General features: G+C 45.6%; 1 protein-coding gene across 4 annotated transcripts in view; it reads left to right on the top strand.

Moving 5' to 3' along the window:
- MYLK (myosin light chain kinase) overlaps positions 1–16,895 on the top strand; it is a 345,718-nt gene extending 328,823 nt beyond the window's left edge. For all 4 annotated transcript variants that reach the window (XM_019554015.1, XM_019554016.1, XM_019554017.1 and 1 more), the window contains 5 exons: positions 6,555–6,707; positions 7,901–8,024; positions 9,332–9,461; positions 13,179–13,295; positions 14,704–16,895. In XM_019554015.1, coding sequence (XP_019409560.1) covers positions 6,555–6,707; positions 7,901–8,024; positions 9,332–9,461; positions 13,179–13,295; positions 14,704–14,954 — 775 coding nt within the window. In that variant the 3' untranslated portion in view covers positions 14,955–16,895. The remainder of the gene's footprint in view (positions 1–6,554; positions 6,708–7,900; positions 8,025–9,331; positions 9,462–13,178; positions 13,296–14,703) is intronic.
- Positions 16,896–17,670: the final 775 nt, after the last annotated feature.

Here is a 17,670-nt window from a genome sequence, read left to right as displayed (position 1 = left end):
GAAGGCTGAGGGGGGCCGTGGTGACCATCTATAAACTGACTAGGGGGGACCAGAAGGGTTTGGGAGGGACCTTGTTTCCCCAAGTGCCCCCTGGCATAACAAGGAATAATGGCCACAAGTTGTTGGAGAGGAGGTTTAGATTAGACATCCGTAAGAACTACTTCCCAGTCCGGGCGGCTAGGAGCTGGAACCGACTTCCAAGGGAAGTGGTGCTGGCTCCTACCCTGGGGGGCTTTAAGAAGAGGCTGGATGCCTGGAGTCATTTGAGCCCAGTTTTTCTCCCGCCCAGGCGGGGGGTCGAACTTGAAGATCTACAAGGTCCCGTCCAACCCGACTTCTGTGATTCTATGACTTCAGTGGGCACTTGGACCCAACCAGATAGCAGGCCACCTCAGGCCTCTGTACCCTTGTTGGGACCTCATCTTTCCTGACCTCAGCCCCTTTTCTCCCACTGGTTCCCTTAGCCTGGGCCCACTGTGCCCGATCTGGCTTCTGGGTTCCAGCCCTTGACCTCCTAATTTGGCTTCGTCTTTGCCCCATTCTGGGATACACTCACTGAATTGACTTAGGCTCCTGGGCCTCCCCTGGCCCTTGTCTCTGTCCGTTTTGTGCACAGGAGCCCCTGGCCCTGGCTTTGCCCTTGCCGAAGCTAGGCTTCAGTCTTTCTCTCTTCCTCTCTCTCTGGGCTTTAAACTCCCCTTCAGGTCTAAGTGTATGGCATGCCCTGAATCAAGGCCCCTAGCATGCCCCTCACTGTAGGCTAAATCACCACGTGCCCTCAGGTGCCCCGCTGTGGCCTCCGCAGCCTCCAGGGCCAGACCGACCTACTGGCTCAGGGCTTGTATTCATATACCTCCCTGGCCCTGCCCTTTGCTGGCCTCGGGCCTCCCTGAGCTGCCTCAGGTGTTTCCTGGTTTAGTTTGCTGGCTCAGCCTCAGGATGACTTACTGCTACTGGCCTCTTCTGTGCACCTATCTGACCTCCCATACAAGGCTCTAGCCCATGGTGCTACTGCAGCACAGCTAGTTCTGCGGTATTTGCATCAGGTAAATTCTTTGGCTCTGTTACAGATACCAAAGCAAGGACCAAACACTTGCTCTCCAGGCATAGCTTAAGCATGGTTTCTTATCTGGCCATTTCCATGCAATATGCACTGAATTCTTGGGGAGCCCACACTGCATACAGCTTCTTCCCCTTCCCAAAAGTATATTTGTCTATTCAACCACAAATCTTTCCCGATGCCATTATGATCAGGATAATATGTATAACCTTTCAGACAAAGATTACTAATCCAGTATCCTAAAGATACTGTCTCATTTAATTTCCCCGCTGTGAGAAATATCCTTTCCTGAATAGCCTGTTCCAAGGTGTTGTTCTTGCCACAGGCCTCTCCTTATAAAAGGTAAGTTCATCGTTATCTGGAAGGACCTGGCTCGTACCTCAGACCATGTCCTCCAGGGTCTATTTGCTTGTTCAGTAGACATACCCATGTCAGATGCCAATCTCAGTGATTACTTCTCTAGGCATTTAGGCTTTGAGCCTCTCCCAGATGTGAGAGACTGTCTTTCATATGGCATGGGGTATCAACTTCCAAATCTGTGAGCCACTGTCTAAAATTATTGCTCAATGTGCGGATTCAGTCTACCCCATCTGGGCATTTGTAAAGACTGCAGCTTTCGATTAAGTGCAGCGCTGTTCGTTGGACACCATATTCACGCAGGGGCTGTCCAAGATATTCATCTTGTGAAGTGTTGTTTTGAAGCATCCGGTCACAGATCTGTTCAGTTTGATCTATGCTTTTCTGTCAAGGTTGTGCCCAAAAGGGGACTCATTTGGCATTGGTATAAAATGCTGTTGGAATAGGTCTGATCTTTCCTAGTGGTCCCACTCATTGCTGCCCATAGGTTTGGTTCAGCATCCGCAGTCTCTTCCAGGAGCTTATGGGCTTCATGTATAAACAGTTTATGCCTTTTAAGCCTCTTAAGCCTCCATCTATTCAGGTCTTCAGGTAACAGTTGGTGGAGCAGGTGATACACATCATCTCTTGCCTATTGCCAGTAATGATGTTCGATTCTGTCTTCTTATATTGCTTGGGCTAATGCCCAAGAGTACAGGGAGTACTGTGTGTAAGTTAATATGTAGCCTGTTATGAGACTCAGCGCACTATTAAGAGCAGAGTTAAGCTTTTGAGTGCAACAGCTACTGGAAACCTATTGCTTATGTAGCAATACCTGAAGATCATTCTCATGAATGCAGTCCTGGCCTCTTTGTAACATATGCTGTACATGTCTGTCCAGTATCACAGTGCATACAAACATAAGGACAATAGGGTTAATACAGCTTGACGCGCCCTATACTTGAAGACTATACATGCCATATCAGTGAAACAAGCTCAAGAAAACAGGCATGACATCCCCCAAGCACCTCAAAATATTGTAGGTTTGTGACAACATGGGAAAAAAATTGCCTTAGTCAAAAAGTTTTATAATATAGCACTCAAGCTATACAAAACGGCCAGTCTCCTGACTCTGACCCTGAGCTCTACTCATCTATCTGAATTGAATGCAAATAATTAAAGAAAGGATTAAATGAATCGAATCAATTTAGGTAGCCTTCAGTTGTAACATTTGCTGATGTTCGCTGAGAGTTAGCCAAAAAGGATGAAATTCTGTCCCACAAGGAACAAAAACAGTTGACTTTCAGTGAGGCAAAGATTTCACCGCTGGGGTTTGAGTCTGGCCCTGATTCTACAAGGAGCTGAAGCATGTGTTTGATTTTAAGCTTGTGAAACAAGCTCAAGCAAACATGCATAGCACTCCACAAACACCTCAAAATATTGTAGGTTCGTGACAACATGGGACAAAAATAGCCTTGGCCATTGTATAATCCTGTTCACTTCAGTGGGACTGCTTGCATGCCAAAGTTACACATATACGTAAGTGTTTTTCAGGATTGGGATCTGATTCATCAGCATCTTGCAACATTGAACCTCTATTTCACTATAACCTTTTCCAGGTCAAAATATTGGGTGAGATACATCTACTGGAAAAGGCATTATTCCACCCCTTGCAACTCCCTGCTGGTCCCAGACTAGCAGCCTTTTCTGCTTCTCTTACCTTCATGTGTGCTTAGGAATTAAGGGGATTTGTAACAGTGTCCCTGGATCCCAGGCTCTAGTGGCTGGTCTGTTCAATGAGGGGCAGACCTTTCCTTGAAGTCCTGCAGATGCGGACCCCATTCTGTAATATTTGGCAAGTGGTCTCAGCAGCTGTTTTGGTGATGGATGGAAGTAACATGCCATTAAATTATCAGCTCTGAAGAGAGCATGGAACTGAAACAGAGGTAATTAAATGCAAATAGAATAAATTTCTCTTGTGATGCTGCATTGACTAGCACTTCCCCGGCAGACCAAGTCCAATTCTTTACCTCATCCTTTTGCTCCATGCTGATGCATAGCAGGGAGCTCTCAGAGCCATTGTGAATATTTTGAAGTACAGTGAACTTCATATTATTCTTTTCTTAACTCAGTGTTATCTGTATATGTAGTAGCAGAAAAAAAACAGACAGGGGAGGAAACCCTGGTTTTCTGCAAGTCAATAGGAGATTTTCCATTGGATTTTACCCAGGGACCCAGCCCCAGTAGAAAAATATTCTAGGAATCTCTCTTGCCACTTTTAATAAAATGGTATACTCTACTTCCCATTATATAGACCCACATAACTGTTTATGTACTTTGTCAGAATGAAAACTAAATGTATAAAACTGAACATCTATGTTTGTGGCCTATAATCATTGCTTCAATGTAGAAAAAAAGACGGGAAGGGCTTGGGCCAGATCCATTCCCCTGAAGCCATTGCCATTATAGTATCTTAAAAAATCTGTGTTCTTCTTCTTCCTTTATCAAATGAATGTGGCTTTTATAAAGATGGATAACTGTAAAAATAAGGAAAGACGAGAAGAATCCAAGTATATTGAAAAAAATAGTTTGGGCTAAGTTGCCCCCTAGTGGTAAACGTTATAAACGGGAATAGGTTGTCACCTTACAAACATTTAATAGAGCACAAGCTGTCTTGAAACAGCATTCTTCAACGTGGTTTTCTAATTAGATTGTCTGTTGAAAAAAAAAATGAATAAAAAATATTAATTAATTAATGAAGAGCAGCAAAGCAAATGCCTGGGGAATCTGGACAATTTTGATATGTTCGTGGGGTATTATCTATTGTGTCTCACTCACTGGCCTGGATTCAGAGGCATGGCACTGGGGCAGCCACATGGCATCCAGGGCAGCACTGGCTCCTGCCTTGCTGATTACAACAGCGCTGCTGCCGCCATGGCAATACCTGCTCTTGCATCCTCTTCCCCACCTCTCCTGACATGCACAAAGGGGGCACCTGCGGCTGCTGCCCTGGTCGGCCCTTCTCAGTCATGCTACAGCCTGAATTTAACCATGTGGCTGTAAGCAAAAATGATTTAGAAATAAAGAAATGAGGGTTGGAAGCGACCTCAGGAGGTGACATCTAGTCCAGGCCCCTGCTCAAAGCAGGACCAGCCCTAACTACATCATCCCAGCCAGGGCTTTGTCTAACCAGGTCTTCAAGACTGCCAAGAATGGAGCTCCCACCACCTCTCGGGGTCACCTGTTCCAGTGTTTTACTACCCTCCTAGTGAGAAAATTCTTCCTAATATGTAACCTAAACTCCCTTTGCTGCAACTTGAGCCCGCTGCTCCTTGCTCTGTCATCTGCCACCGCTGAGAACAGCCTAGCTCAGGGGTAGGCAATTATTTGTGCCCAGGGGCCGCACAGGGAGTTTTGCTGATCTGTGGCAGGCCGGGTCAGCACCAGTCCCCCCGTGCTGGAGCAGCTCACCAAAACTCCCTGGGTAGGATGGGGCCACGGACAGGTGGGGAGCAGTGGTCGGGGGAGATGGGAGGCAGAAACTGGGAGCATGGGATAGGATTGCAGGACAGCCTATGCCCTGTGGGAAAGGATGTGGGGTGTGCCTGGCGAGTGGGGGCCATGTCCGCATGTGTGTTGCGGGCCAGGGGGGCTGCCTGGGTGCTAGGTCCCAGAAGCCAGCTGGGGGTGAGGGGGGAGCAGGGGCCACGTGCAGCAGAGCTCTTCCAGTCGGTGCAGTCTGTGGCTGCCCCACGGCGCTCCATATGGGGCCGAGCCCCACACGGGGCAGCCCATGCTGCACTCCAGCCCACTCCTGCTGGCCTGGCCCCAGCCAGCGTGCACAGCTTATCAGCAGGGCTGCTCCCAGTGCGGCTGCTGCTCCGCTCCCCTCGCCTCAAGTGGCGGCTGGTCTTGCAGCCCTCCGGGTGGGGAAGAAGCTTCAGCTGGGCGGTTCATGCCCCGGTATGTGGGACTCTGACTCCAGCTCCGGCTGCCCCCTACCCACTCCTCCTGCCTGTTGTCTCCATGTTGCTCTCAGGGTCCACAGATCAAAGCTGTTCGGTACAAAGATTTCTACTCTGCCAGCCCTGCAGATTCAACCCAGGCTATAGAAATCAACGGGTGTTGTTTCCTTTCTATGCACCTCTATCAGTAATAGAAGACCTGAAGGCGAAATTATGTCTTCAGATATATCTGTGCAATTCAGTTGACTGTAATGAAGTTGCTGGGCTATATCTGGCCCTGTAATTATTGTTTAGCGCAGATCTCTGTGAACGTGTGGGAGGGGACAGGTTCCAGCTCGCTTTCTCTCTCAGCTGTGTTGGCCCTCCGGGGGTAACAGGAACGAGAAGCACTGTTGTTACCAGGTTGGCAGGATGGTTCTGGATGCACTCAGGAAGCAGATATTCTCCGTCAGATGTAATTTTTTTACTTAGTTACTGACCAGAGCTGAACTGAACTTTATATAACAAATTGGTAACAAACTCTTACTTTCCTCTCCATCTTTACCAAACTGGAGTTATTTCCCCCCAAAATACCTCAAAGGGGGCGCGTCTACACGTGTTATTAATGCTATTGAATAAACTCCGGCATAGTTCACGCTGGAGTTTGTGGCTCCCAGGCACCACGTTTACACGTGCGCCCAGGACCACAGCATGTTGAGCTGGGGCCGAGCAGCCCCGACTGGCAGAGGGCCCTGGGGTCAGCCCGCTAGCCCAGGGCTGCTCCGAGCGGGCTCAGCCTGCTGTGCAGGGGCTGACTGGGCCATGAGGGTGCTCCAGGGCGGGTGCTGCTGCTCAGTACATAATGACACCTTAGGACAGTCCTTGCGTTGACGAGTACTCACCTACGGTGGCGTTTATTAGTTTACTGCAGCCTAATAGGGCCCCACATGTGGACACCGAGACTTTACTGCGTAGCTAATTAGGCAACTCCACAATAAGTATCTCGTGTAGACGTGCCTAGTAAGAAACAGAATTGTTCCTGTGGATTTTGTCTAGGCTTTAACTTTCAGGTCTGTCTGTTTTTTTAAGTGGTTATAGGACAACTTGTACTGGTACAGATCTGCCAAGATTGGGAAAAGGTCACTGAGAATTTGAACTGCTGTCTGCTCCATTTGAAGACTGACATGGTTTGTTTTGTGCATGTTTATCTCCAGGGTCAGTGGACTTTCCCCTTTCATGGGAGACAATGACAATGAAACCTTAGCTAACGTTACCTCAGCCACGTGGGACTTTGATGATGAAGCTTTTGATGAAATCTCCGATGATGCCAAGGACTTTATCAGCAGTCTACTAAAGAAGGATATGAAGTAAAACTGTTGCATTTGACACACTTGGCATCTAACTGAAGCTGCAGACCCCTTTTTGCAAGCACCTTGGTGTTATTGTAGAAGGGGCTCCGGTTGCACCAGTGCCTGTGTCTGTGCACGCAGCCATCATCTGCCTTACATTGCGCAGACTGGGTGGAGCATTTTCACTTGAATGTCTGCTGCAGGGATGGACCCATAGCCCAAATGCATGGAAGTTGTGTTGTGTAGTTTGTGTGGCCATCATCATCTTGAATGTACTGCTGCAGCACATGGGAGCTACAGATGTCTGCATTGAGTGCTGCTTTTGGTTTGATGGGGTTGCTCATAGGATTTTGTTTAGTGCTGTTTGTGTCCTTCAATGGATGGCACTACCGTGACAGTACACTTCCCAATGGTTCTCATAAGGTGCAGCCTCACAAAAACCACAGCTTCACACATGTTTTAGTAATAATAGCAAATGTTTATTTTACAGTAACCCCCACAGGTTCCCATCAGGATTGGGGCCCCATTGCAGCAGACACTGAACAAGCCTAGGGAAGAGACAGTTCCTGTCCTGGAAGGTTTATGATCCAAAAGATACAAAGGTCAAAAAAAGTGAAAGGTCCATCTGAGCCTAGCAACAATTTTGTCTAGCTCGGATAAAGCATGCCAGTGTCTGACCAGCGACATACAAGGGAGTGTTGTGGATAGCATCTTGCCAAAAAAGAAAACACAGAACAAAGAGTTATATACACATAACATACAGTTAAATAAATTGTTTAATTGTATTTGATGGTGGAAAAGACGTGGTTTGCAAGAACGGGAAAGTTAGTAAGTATAAGGGCATACGGATAAGTAGGAGACGAGCAGGACTCTGAGTAGGCCTTATAGCAGAGATGAGTCTTGTGGACTGTGACTATGCTGTGCTTGTCCTTCAGGCTACGATGCATGTTTCTTTTTGGACAGTGCTTCACTGGTCTTTTAAAAATGTGAAGTGTTCCCCATAGAAGACCCTTTGGAGTCTTAGAATGGGCAGAGAATGTAACAGGTAGTAAGAATTTGCAGTTAATAAGCAATACCATGCAAGCTGGGTCACCGAAACTAGTGCAGTCTAGTGAGATCATTTGCTTAAAAAAGAAAAGGCAAAGCAGTGACATAAATGGTTTTGTCCTGTGTATTGGGCATACTGACTTTGTTTCTTTATGTAAAAACAGGACTCGTTTAGATTGTACTCAGTGCCTTCAGCATCCTTGGCTGCAAAAAGACACCAACACCATGGAAGCCAAAAAACTTTCCAAAGACCGGATGAAGAAATATATGGCCAGAAGAAAATGGCAGGTAATAAAGAGTGCAAGGAAGTGGGCTAGAAATCCTAATGAGTCTCATTATTTCTAATTGCCATGATCCTGGAAGAACTTACTGCAGAAAGCTCTTGCTGCTGCTAATGCAAAACCCCAGTTGCAGTCCTCAGTGCATAAGTGCAGGAGACCAGCTATGGTTTCTCTTGCTAGTTTAATGATGGGCAGTAGCAGGGGCATGGGCGCATATCACGACTGTGCTGAAACATTTGACTCTAAGTATGGGTTTTCACTTCCTCTGTTTATGGGGTTATGAGGAAGCGGATGCTTTTTGTGTGCTTACAAAGGTGAACTGAGCAGTTATGTTGATGTTACCAAGCTGGTCTCTGTAAAGACGTACTAGGGAATTGTTCTTCTAACCCAGTGTCTCCCACTTCTCTGAGCACCAGCCTTCTTGGACATTTATCTATTCCCTGCCAGATGGCTTCACTACTTCTTTTCTCTTGCTGCTAGAGAAGCAGATGCTTCGTGGCCTGGATGAAATCTTTTGGCCAGCCTACAAAACGCTGAGCTACATGGGTTCCCTTATGCCTATGACCACATACATTTCTCAGGTGCTTATAAACAAACCTTACAAAAGGTACTGCACTTGGTATCTATATTATAGAGAATTTCAGCAGAGAATATTTAATCACTTGGTGATTGTTTTCACATCAGCTAATATGTCACTATACAGGCTTGCTTAGATGACTTCAGTTGCACCTTTATAATCATTATAAATTATTTATTTCAAGGTGAAATTCAGCTTCCCACAAAGGGCCAGCATCATAGAATCATGGGAAGTTAGGGTAAGAAGGGACCTCAGGACGTCATCTAGTCCAACCCCCTGCTGCAAGCAGGACTATCCCCAGTTGTATCATCCCATCCAAGGTTTTGTCTATCTGGCTCTTAAAAACCTCTACGGATGGAGATTCCACAACCTCTCTGGGTAATCTGTTTCAGCCTCAGGCCTATCAATCACACAAGTCATATTTAAGTTATAATTTAAGGACTTCAGTGGCATTTAAATTATATATAGGCCTCATGTATAGGGATGTGCTTCATCCCCTGCTAAGGAGACATGTGGTCCATGGATCTGAATCCTTTGTAAAAGTTTGTGTCTGCATCTGAAAGTGGTAAATCAAGTCTGTCTCACTAATCTTGAACAGGGTTTCTCATTAATCTGTCCACTGATTACAGTGGGCTTTGGATCAGACCTCAAGTTGCATGTTTGCAGCCATATAGTTAGAGAAAAGGTGGGTGCCTGTGGGAGCTGGACTGACTAGAAGCCTTTATGTTACTTTTCAGAAAACAGGCCATGCTGTCCGAGCAATAGGAAGACTGTCATCCATGGCCATGATCTCTGGCCTGAGTGGAAGGAAGGCCTCTGTGAATTCACCTACCAGTCCCATAAACACAGAAAAGATAGAAAATGAAGGTAAGCAGCTTCACTGATGTGTAAGATGGAGTGGTGGCTTTATCTGTACTGTGCCTACTTCTTAGACCAACCAAAGAGCAAGTTGACAACTAACTTTTTGGGCAGCCTCTGTCACACAAAGTAGAACCTAACAAAATACAGCAGAGAGGCAAAGTCAGTCACTTCTGCCAACTCTTGATCTCCCTCATTTTTCTCCGTTAAAGAAGTGTATCGGAAAGTCATTATTTTGTGTGTAACAGGACCACTGGTGCTGTGGTCCTCTCGAGTGGACACATGACTCCTCTGGGCTTTAGCCCTTAGTCTCGCCCCTTTTTGGGCTCTGGGCCCTTGCCCTTTTTCACATCTCCTGGGCTCTGGGCCCTTCTGGCCCTCGTTTCACCTTTCTCAGGCTCTGGGTGCCCTCAGCGCCCCATCTTTGTCCTCTCAAGCTCCAACTCAAGCTGACCTGGCTTCAGGCTGCCTCTGTTGTTCCTCTCAGGCTTCAGCCCTCTTGGCTTCAGGCCACCTATGTTTTACACCCTGCCCCTAGCAGGTCTCTAAAACTCATTGTGCCCCTCAGGCACCCTACTGTGGCTTCTCTTCACCCCTTATAGCCACACCTGGTCCATTGGTCTAAACAAGAAAGGGGGGAAAAAAGGCAAGCTACCACCTTAACAAAAACTTCCCCCACTCTGGGTAGACAAATATTTGAGCAAACGTCCTCCACGGGGGCTCTCACCTCCCTGCCCTCTGCGTGCTTTCATGTGGGGTTCGTGCAGCCTCTCTCTCCAGAGAGCTCGACTCCCTGCAAGATAGCCATCCTCTTTCCTCCTCCGACAGGGGTCCTATCTACTGCTGCCCACTCTGAGCCAAGTGACTCTCTAGCCCGCACAGATGTTCCTCTTTAGATCTAACGGGCAGCTTGCTCTTCCCCCTTGCAGCTTGGGTCTGCTGCGTGCAGCCCTTGCCTCAGCTGCTTGTCTGCTTAGACAGCAGGTAGCCTGCCATGCTTTCCTCTTTTTAGGAACAGGAGTCTTTGGTTACAGTTTCCATCTGTATTGATCTGTTACTCAGAACGGTCCATTGCAGGCACTTGAGCAGCTAAAAATACTTGTTCTAATGTTTCATTGCAAAGGTGTATTTGTCAGCTTCCTTTGTTTCAGTCTGGGGGCATAGTGATTATAATTAGAAGCACTGAATAGGAGAATTTAGTTCCCATGTAAGTAATAGAGGACTCGTACCAGCAGGAATAGGGTGCTGGCAGTATGCTATGTCTGTTTCATAGACATTATAGATTCATAGACATTAGGGCTGGAAGGGACCTCGGAAGATCATCGAGAACCACCTCCAGCGGCAGTCTATTCCAGACCTTGGGGGCTTGGACAGTAAAGTAGTTCTTCCTCATGTCCAGCCTGAAACGGTCCTGAAGGAGTTTATAACTGTTTGACCTCGTCATCCCTTGGGGCGCTCTGGTGAACAAACGTTCCCCCAGATCCTGGTGGTCACCCCAATAATCTTATAGGTGGCCATCAGATCACCCCTGAGCCTGCGCTTTTCCAGGCTAAAGAGTCCCCTGGCTCTCAGCCTGTCATCGTAAGATCTGTTTTCCTGACCTCTGATCATGCGCGTGGCTCTTCTCTGGACTCTCTCAAGCTTCTCCACATCCTTTTTGAATTGTGGAGCCCAAAACTGGACGCAGTACTCCAGCTGCGGCCTCACCAAGGCCGAGTACAAGGGGAGAATGACGTCCCGGGATTTGCTTGAGAAGCATCTATGGATGCAAGCCAGCGTTTTGGTCGCTTTACTAGCCACAGCATCGCATTGCAGGCTCGTGTTCATCTTGTGGTCATGATTGCCCCCAAGTCTCTTTCTTCCGTAGTGCTAGCCAGCGTAGCACTGCCGAGCCTGTAAGGATGCTGCAGGTTTTTCTTCCCAAGGTGGAGAACCTTGCATTTTTTGGTGTTAAACACCATCAGGTTCTCATCCGCCCATTTCCTGAGCCTGTCAAGGTGAGCCTGGATTGCCATCCTGTCCTCAGGTGTGGATGCTTTACCCCAGAGTTTGGTGTCATCGGCAAACTTGGCCAGTCCGCTTCTGACTCCAGTGTCCACATCATTAATGAAGATGTTGAGCAATATAGGTCCAAGGACAGAGCCTTTGGGGACCCCAGTGGTCACAGGACACCATGATGAGTGACTTCTGTCAACCACCACCCTCTGGGTCCAAACACAGAGCCAATTTCCCAGCCAGCGGATAATGGTGAGGCCAAGACCGCAGTTGGCCAGTTTTGCCAAGAGGTGATCATGGGATACCAGATCAAAGGCTTTTTTAAAGTCAAGTTATATGATATCAATATCCTCTCCCTTGTCCAGGTGATAGGTCACCTGGTCGTAAAAGGAAATGAGATTGGTCAGGTAAGACCTACCCACAACAAACCCATGCTGGCTAGCCCTCAGGATGTTGCCGTTGGCCAGTCTGTTAAGAATGGGCTCTTTAATAATCTTTTTTAAGACCTTGCCCAGGATAGAGGTCAGGCTGATGGGCCTGTAGTTTGCCAGATCCACTTTCCTCCCTTTCTTGAAGATCGGCACCACATTGGCCTTCTTCCAATCTTCGGGCACTTCACCAGAGCGCCAGGATCCGTGCCGGGGGCTGGGCTATGATGTTCGCCAGCTCCTTGAGCACCCTGGGGTGTAGATTGTCAGGGCCGGCTGAAGGTGTCCAGCCTCTCAAGGTGTTCCTTCACGTGGTCAGCATTAATGGAGGGTAAGGAATCATCCTCACCCAGGCGTTCCTGCCCTGTAATGGGCAGAGGCGCCCCTTGGGACTGGTGAAAAACTGACTCAAAGTACTCATTTAGCAAGTTGGCTTTTTCCTGGGCATCGGTTGTCAGTTGCCCCATCTGGGTCAGCAGGGGTCCAATGTTGCCCTTGCTTTTCCTTCGGCTCCCCACATATCTAAAAAAGGACTTTTGTCCTTGATACTTGTAGCTAGTTGGAGTTCAGTCGCAGCCTTGGCTTTCCTGCTTTGCTCCCTGCAGGAACGGGCCAGTGCAGAGTATCCCTCCTTGGAGGTGGATCATGTCTTCCATCTTTGTTCCCAAACACGGTTCTGCCACTTCTCCTCAAAGGCCAAAATTTTCCAACACGAGTGCCCAAAGTTAGCCACCCAAATCTATATTTAGGGTCCTAAAAAAGTTACCTGATTTTCAGGTGTACTACGTATAACGGTCATGCATGTCAATCAGACCTGCAGGTGTTCAACAGTCCTGAGACTTGTATCACTCCTTTAGGTATCTGTATATGTCAAAGAAAATATAGAAATGAAGGTAAGAGACTTCAATAATGTGTACAAGGTAGTGATAATTTTATGTATACAGTGAGTTCTGCTAAGTATGAATGTTGTGTCAGTCAATAGCAACTCTTTTAAACAGAATACAAGCTAGAACATTTTGTCCCAACTGTCAGTAAAAGCCCAATGCCATGGTCTGGGCAAATTCAGGGGAAGGAGAAGAATTGACACTGTGTTGCCTTCTCCTATTCACGATCTGACTGTTTGTCTAACTGTTAAAGACACATGAAAGCAAAAGGGAACTCTTCCACTCATCCGTTTGGTATCTAGCAGGAAGAGAAATGAAACAATGGGCAGTTCTCAGCAATTGTTTGGTTATCCAAACCTCAAATTCATCACTAGAGATTTTCCTCTATAACATAACTAACCTTCCTTTTTTTCTCCTAGATTTCCTTGAAGAAGTGGTAGAGGAAAAGCCCCATGTAAAGCCATATTTTACTAAAACCATCCTTGATATAGAAGTTGTGGAAGGAAGTGCTGCTAGATTTGACTGCAAAATTGAAGGTACTTTAAATGAACGCGTGTCTTCATTTCTCTCTTCCCCCTACTCTGCCATCTCTGTGCCTCCGGCCTGCCTTTTTGCTATGGTTCTCTTCAGCTTTACCACTATCTGTGCGTTGCAGTGTGATTTTTTTAAATATTTATTTATTTTTGCAATAATGGAATACACTTTGAGCAGCTGGGTGATATTCTGTGCTTGCTATGGAGAAGAAACCGGGTATTACAGTGCTGCACTTCACTGAAATGTCACAATGACCTTGAGGATGGGAGTAATGAAAATGAGATAAAATGTAATAATACAAACTGGAAAGTCATATACTTAGGGGCTATTAAGCATTTCAGCTATAAGCTTGGGGCTCATCAGTCAGAAAAGACCAAAGAAGAGAAAGACCTGGGTTCATTAGTCAATCGCAAACTGACTAGAAGCCACCAAGGCATGGGGGTGTGAAAGGGCAAGTGCAGCCCTAGGATGTAGCAAGCAGTGCATTTTGAAGTGTCACTGACATAAAAGACACTGGCAAAATCTCACTGGGAGTACAGGGTTATCTCTAGCCAAGCAGAATGAATTCAGAATGGAACAAGTGCGGAGGAGGGCTGTCTTGTTTTCAGTATGAGTGATGGTGCCAAAAATATTATTGAGGGCCTCTAAAAGGGCTGGAAAAATGAGGAGGAATTTCCAGAACAACTCATGACAAAAGAGAGAAGGGAAAATATGCGTCTGACAGGGGATCACTGGTGTAATATTTTATCAAAAGAGTAAAAAATGCAGGAGGAAAGAGGATGTACAGATTTTACGTGTTCTGTTCCTGGGGTGAGATCCACACCCTGTCTGGCCCCTTTATAGAGTAGCACAAAAGGACTCTCAAAGGCTTGAATTTGGCTCAGAGAATATTTCTGCACAGGTATTGCAAAAGGCAACCAGTGTCTGCCTTTCAAGGACCCCCTCCTCCCAAACTCACCATGGTGACCACAGGAAAGATTTTGAGTAGCTCTCATGCCTGCGAGGCTGCCGTAAGGTAAAGCTACGGACCAGAATCTAAGCAGTGGGGACTGCAGAGAAAGACTTTGCGTTGTGAAGGGCTGTGGAGGCTCGTCATAAGAGTTTCAGGTCTTCCCTTGGCTGATGAATGAGTTGCTGTGAAAGGCTCTCTACTTTATTCTAGTTAGAGTATAGGAAACGGTGAGTTCCCATACCTACAGCCTTCATTTCAGACTTGTATTATTCATAGTATAGAGGCGCCAGATAAAGGTATAGTTAAAATAGTAGATCATTTGAATGTACTTTAATTAGGGTTTGACAGACTTAGATTTACAGACATGCCGAAATCCATGTGAACCTGAGAGAAGTAGAGATGAATGCAATTTAATGTCTTGTTTTACTGCAACGGCTGCTCTTTCCCCGCTGTCACAGGCTACCCTGACCCTGAGGTGATCTGGTACAAAGATGACCAGTCCATTAAGGAGTCTCGTCACTTCCAGATAGATTACGATGAGGACGGGAACTGTTCTTTGACTATTTCTGAAGTTTGTGGGGACGATGATGCCAAATACACCTGCAAAGCTGTTAATAGCCTTGGGGAAGCAACTTGCACCGCAGATCTCCTTGTGGAAACAATGGGAAAAGAAGGGGAGGAGGAAGAGGAGGAGGAGGAGGAGGAATGAAACAACTCAACAAAAGAGACAGTTGAAAAAACACATTACAAAGACTTTATCTCCAAGGCTCAGAAAACCAAGTTATTAAAAGCACCTAGAGTGATGCTTAGGTCACCGGGGGAGGGTTGTTTCTTCAGCATGATCAGTTGATACCTGTTTGTTTTATTTATGGGCATTAGTTGGAATCGGCAGGCACTTTAAGTTGCTGTTGGGATTGGATTTAGTTTAAATAAATCAGTGAAGTTGCCCAGCCTGATTTTATACTGAAACAATCGTATGGAAAACAAATCCTTAATTATGTCCTGGATTCATAAAACCTGCATTTAGCGAGATTGTTTGGTTTACACGATCACTTCCATCGGCTAATACCATAGCTGTGATGGCTCCCCAAGATCTGCATTTACCATTGGGCTAGATATCTTCTGTCAAACACACAGTCGACCGGTTTGGTCCGATGGCCATGGACTTCTCCCACAGTGAAGTCATTCCTTCACGTAACTGCGAGTGAAGGCGATACTGTAGTTAGCATTGCAATTTGCACGTTGGAATGAAATGAAACAAGCTGGGTCTTTCCTTCTGTTTCATTCATCTTTAATAGTGGGTTTTTGTGTCTTACCTTTAAGCATACATTAATTTTCTCTTCCAGTTTGCTGTTAATCATAGTAATACTGCTTATCCTAGATCTCCAGGAGCTTCTCTGAGAGAATATTTCTTTCCTTCCTTTTAACCAAGCATCTTTTAACTTGTCATCTTTCCTTTAAGGTATCTGCCACCTTGGTGAAGTCACAGGGGTGTGCCTTAGGGAACAGATTGAGAATATATAGCACCACAAACTTCCTATTGTGCTTGTCAGTTTAATAAAGATTCATGGTTCATATGTGTGCTGCTGTGAAATACAGGTTATTACACATCCAGTGACTTGCGTGTCTATGTGTGCAGAAAGCCAGCTTAGTTAAAAATGTCCTTTTACTTTATTTATGTGGCCACTGTGGAACAGATTTCAACTGATGATCAGCTGGAAACTACCAGAGGTTTTAAAATAGCCAAGAAAAAAAAAGAGTCTGGATGGTAAACTCCTTTATACCAAGCAATTTCCAAAGAATCGTGTGTGCCCTAAGAGTCCGACAGCCTACTGTCTGTGTTAAAGCTGTGTCAGGAAGGCTGCTGCCTGCTGGAAAAAAAAAAAGCAAAAAAACCAAACAAAAAAATCTAAAAAACCTGATCTTTTCTCAGAGGCAATTAATGCACTCAGACGTAGTAACTTTGCTTTCCTTTCACAATAATGGCACTTTTTAATTTTTGTTGCTCGTGGGTAATATCAGAGGACATAAGCTGATATGCATAATCCAGTGACAATACAATTTCAGTAGCTATGCATCATTCCAAATGTGGTTATTTTCTTTTTCCACTTTGCGTGTGTTTTTGAAGTGCAAAGATTTTAAAGGGTACCTTAAAAAAAGATTAATTTAGAGCCTCAGAATAAAGTATCGAGTTACTTTAATGCAGATGTCTACAATATCAACTTTAGGATGTTTGATATTACCTAGTTTTATGTGTTTTGTATTATCTGCTCTTCTATGTGTTTTTAAAATAACAATTCAAACTCCGCTAATGTGGATCACACAATGGTTTTTATAACTGCTTTGCTCTCTGTTGCTAGGTTAATATTGCCAGCATGTCTTCTCTTTTTAAATGGATAAAGAACTCTTGTTATACTAAACACCGTATTGCCACAACTTCTTATAAGGAAAAGATTTTTCATCTGATTTAGAGCATAAGAGCTTTTCTCACAAGTTTTAAATATGTGTAGGTAACAATGGGGTGTATTTTGTACCTTAATAAAAATATGCCAATGTTTTCCCAGTTTGTTGAACTATCAGAATTGTGAAAAATGAGAACACTACAGCTGTAGTTTACTCACGATTTCTAAATAAATAATACCACAGAGCATGCGAGTTGTATAATCTATCGAAGATGCTGTTTTATTCATCCAGACCAGGGAAGGGAAACACAGTGATGTCTAATGATGCTCTCCTGCGCTGAAGGCTGTTTGGCACAGGAATGTGGTTGTGGGAGAGGGCAGGGAGGGGGTAGCAATTTCATCTCACTAATAACATTAGTTTTTACCGATCAGCATAAATCTGGCTGCTAGGCAACTGTTTAATTAATGCTGCTGGCTGTAATCCCTAAAAAGCAGTTGTGATTTTGCAAAGCACAGGCCTGCTCCGTTCCATTAATTTCTAGCCCCAAAATATCCTCAGCACCTGAAGAGCAGGAAGGGAGCAGCCGGGTGCAGTTAGATATACTGCTGTTTGCCACCCGAGAGCCCTCCTATACCAAGGGACATTTTCAACTGGTGACACATAGTGTTACTTCTTGTCACTGAAACAACAGAAGAGAACCTGACCTCAATTGTAGACAAATCTATGTGTAAATGTATAAAAATCCTACACTTCCAGAAACTGCAGAACCCAGCATATTTACCAGTATCATTTCTACTGCCCCTTTTAAGAAAATAAGTAGACAGTCCTCTAATATATAGTCATAGAAGCATAGAAAAGTAGGACTGGAAGGGACCTCAGTAGGTCATCTAGATCAGCGCTGCTCAAGGCAGGATCATCCTTGTCCAAACCATCTCAGCCAATGTCTGTCTAATCTGCTTTTCAAAACTTCCAAGAAAAGAAGCTCCACGACCTCTCTAGGTAATCTGCTTCAATGCTTAACC

This window comes from Crocodylus porosus, unplaced genomic scaffold (assembly GCF_001723895.1).
Source record: "Crocodylus porosus isolate Cpor-Errol unplaced genomic scaffold, CroPor_comp1, whole genome shotgun sequence".
Taxonomy (NCBI): Eukaryota; Metazoa; Chordata; order Crocodylia; family Crocodylidae; genus Crocodylus; species Crocodylus porosus.
The sequence above is the reverse complement of the archived record's forward strand: the minus strand, read 5'-3'. Positions and strand labels throughout refer to the sequence as shown.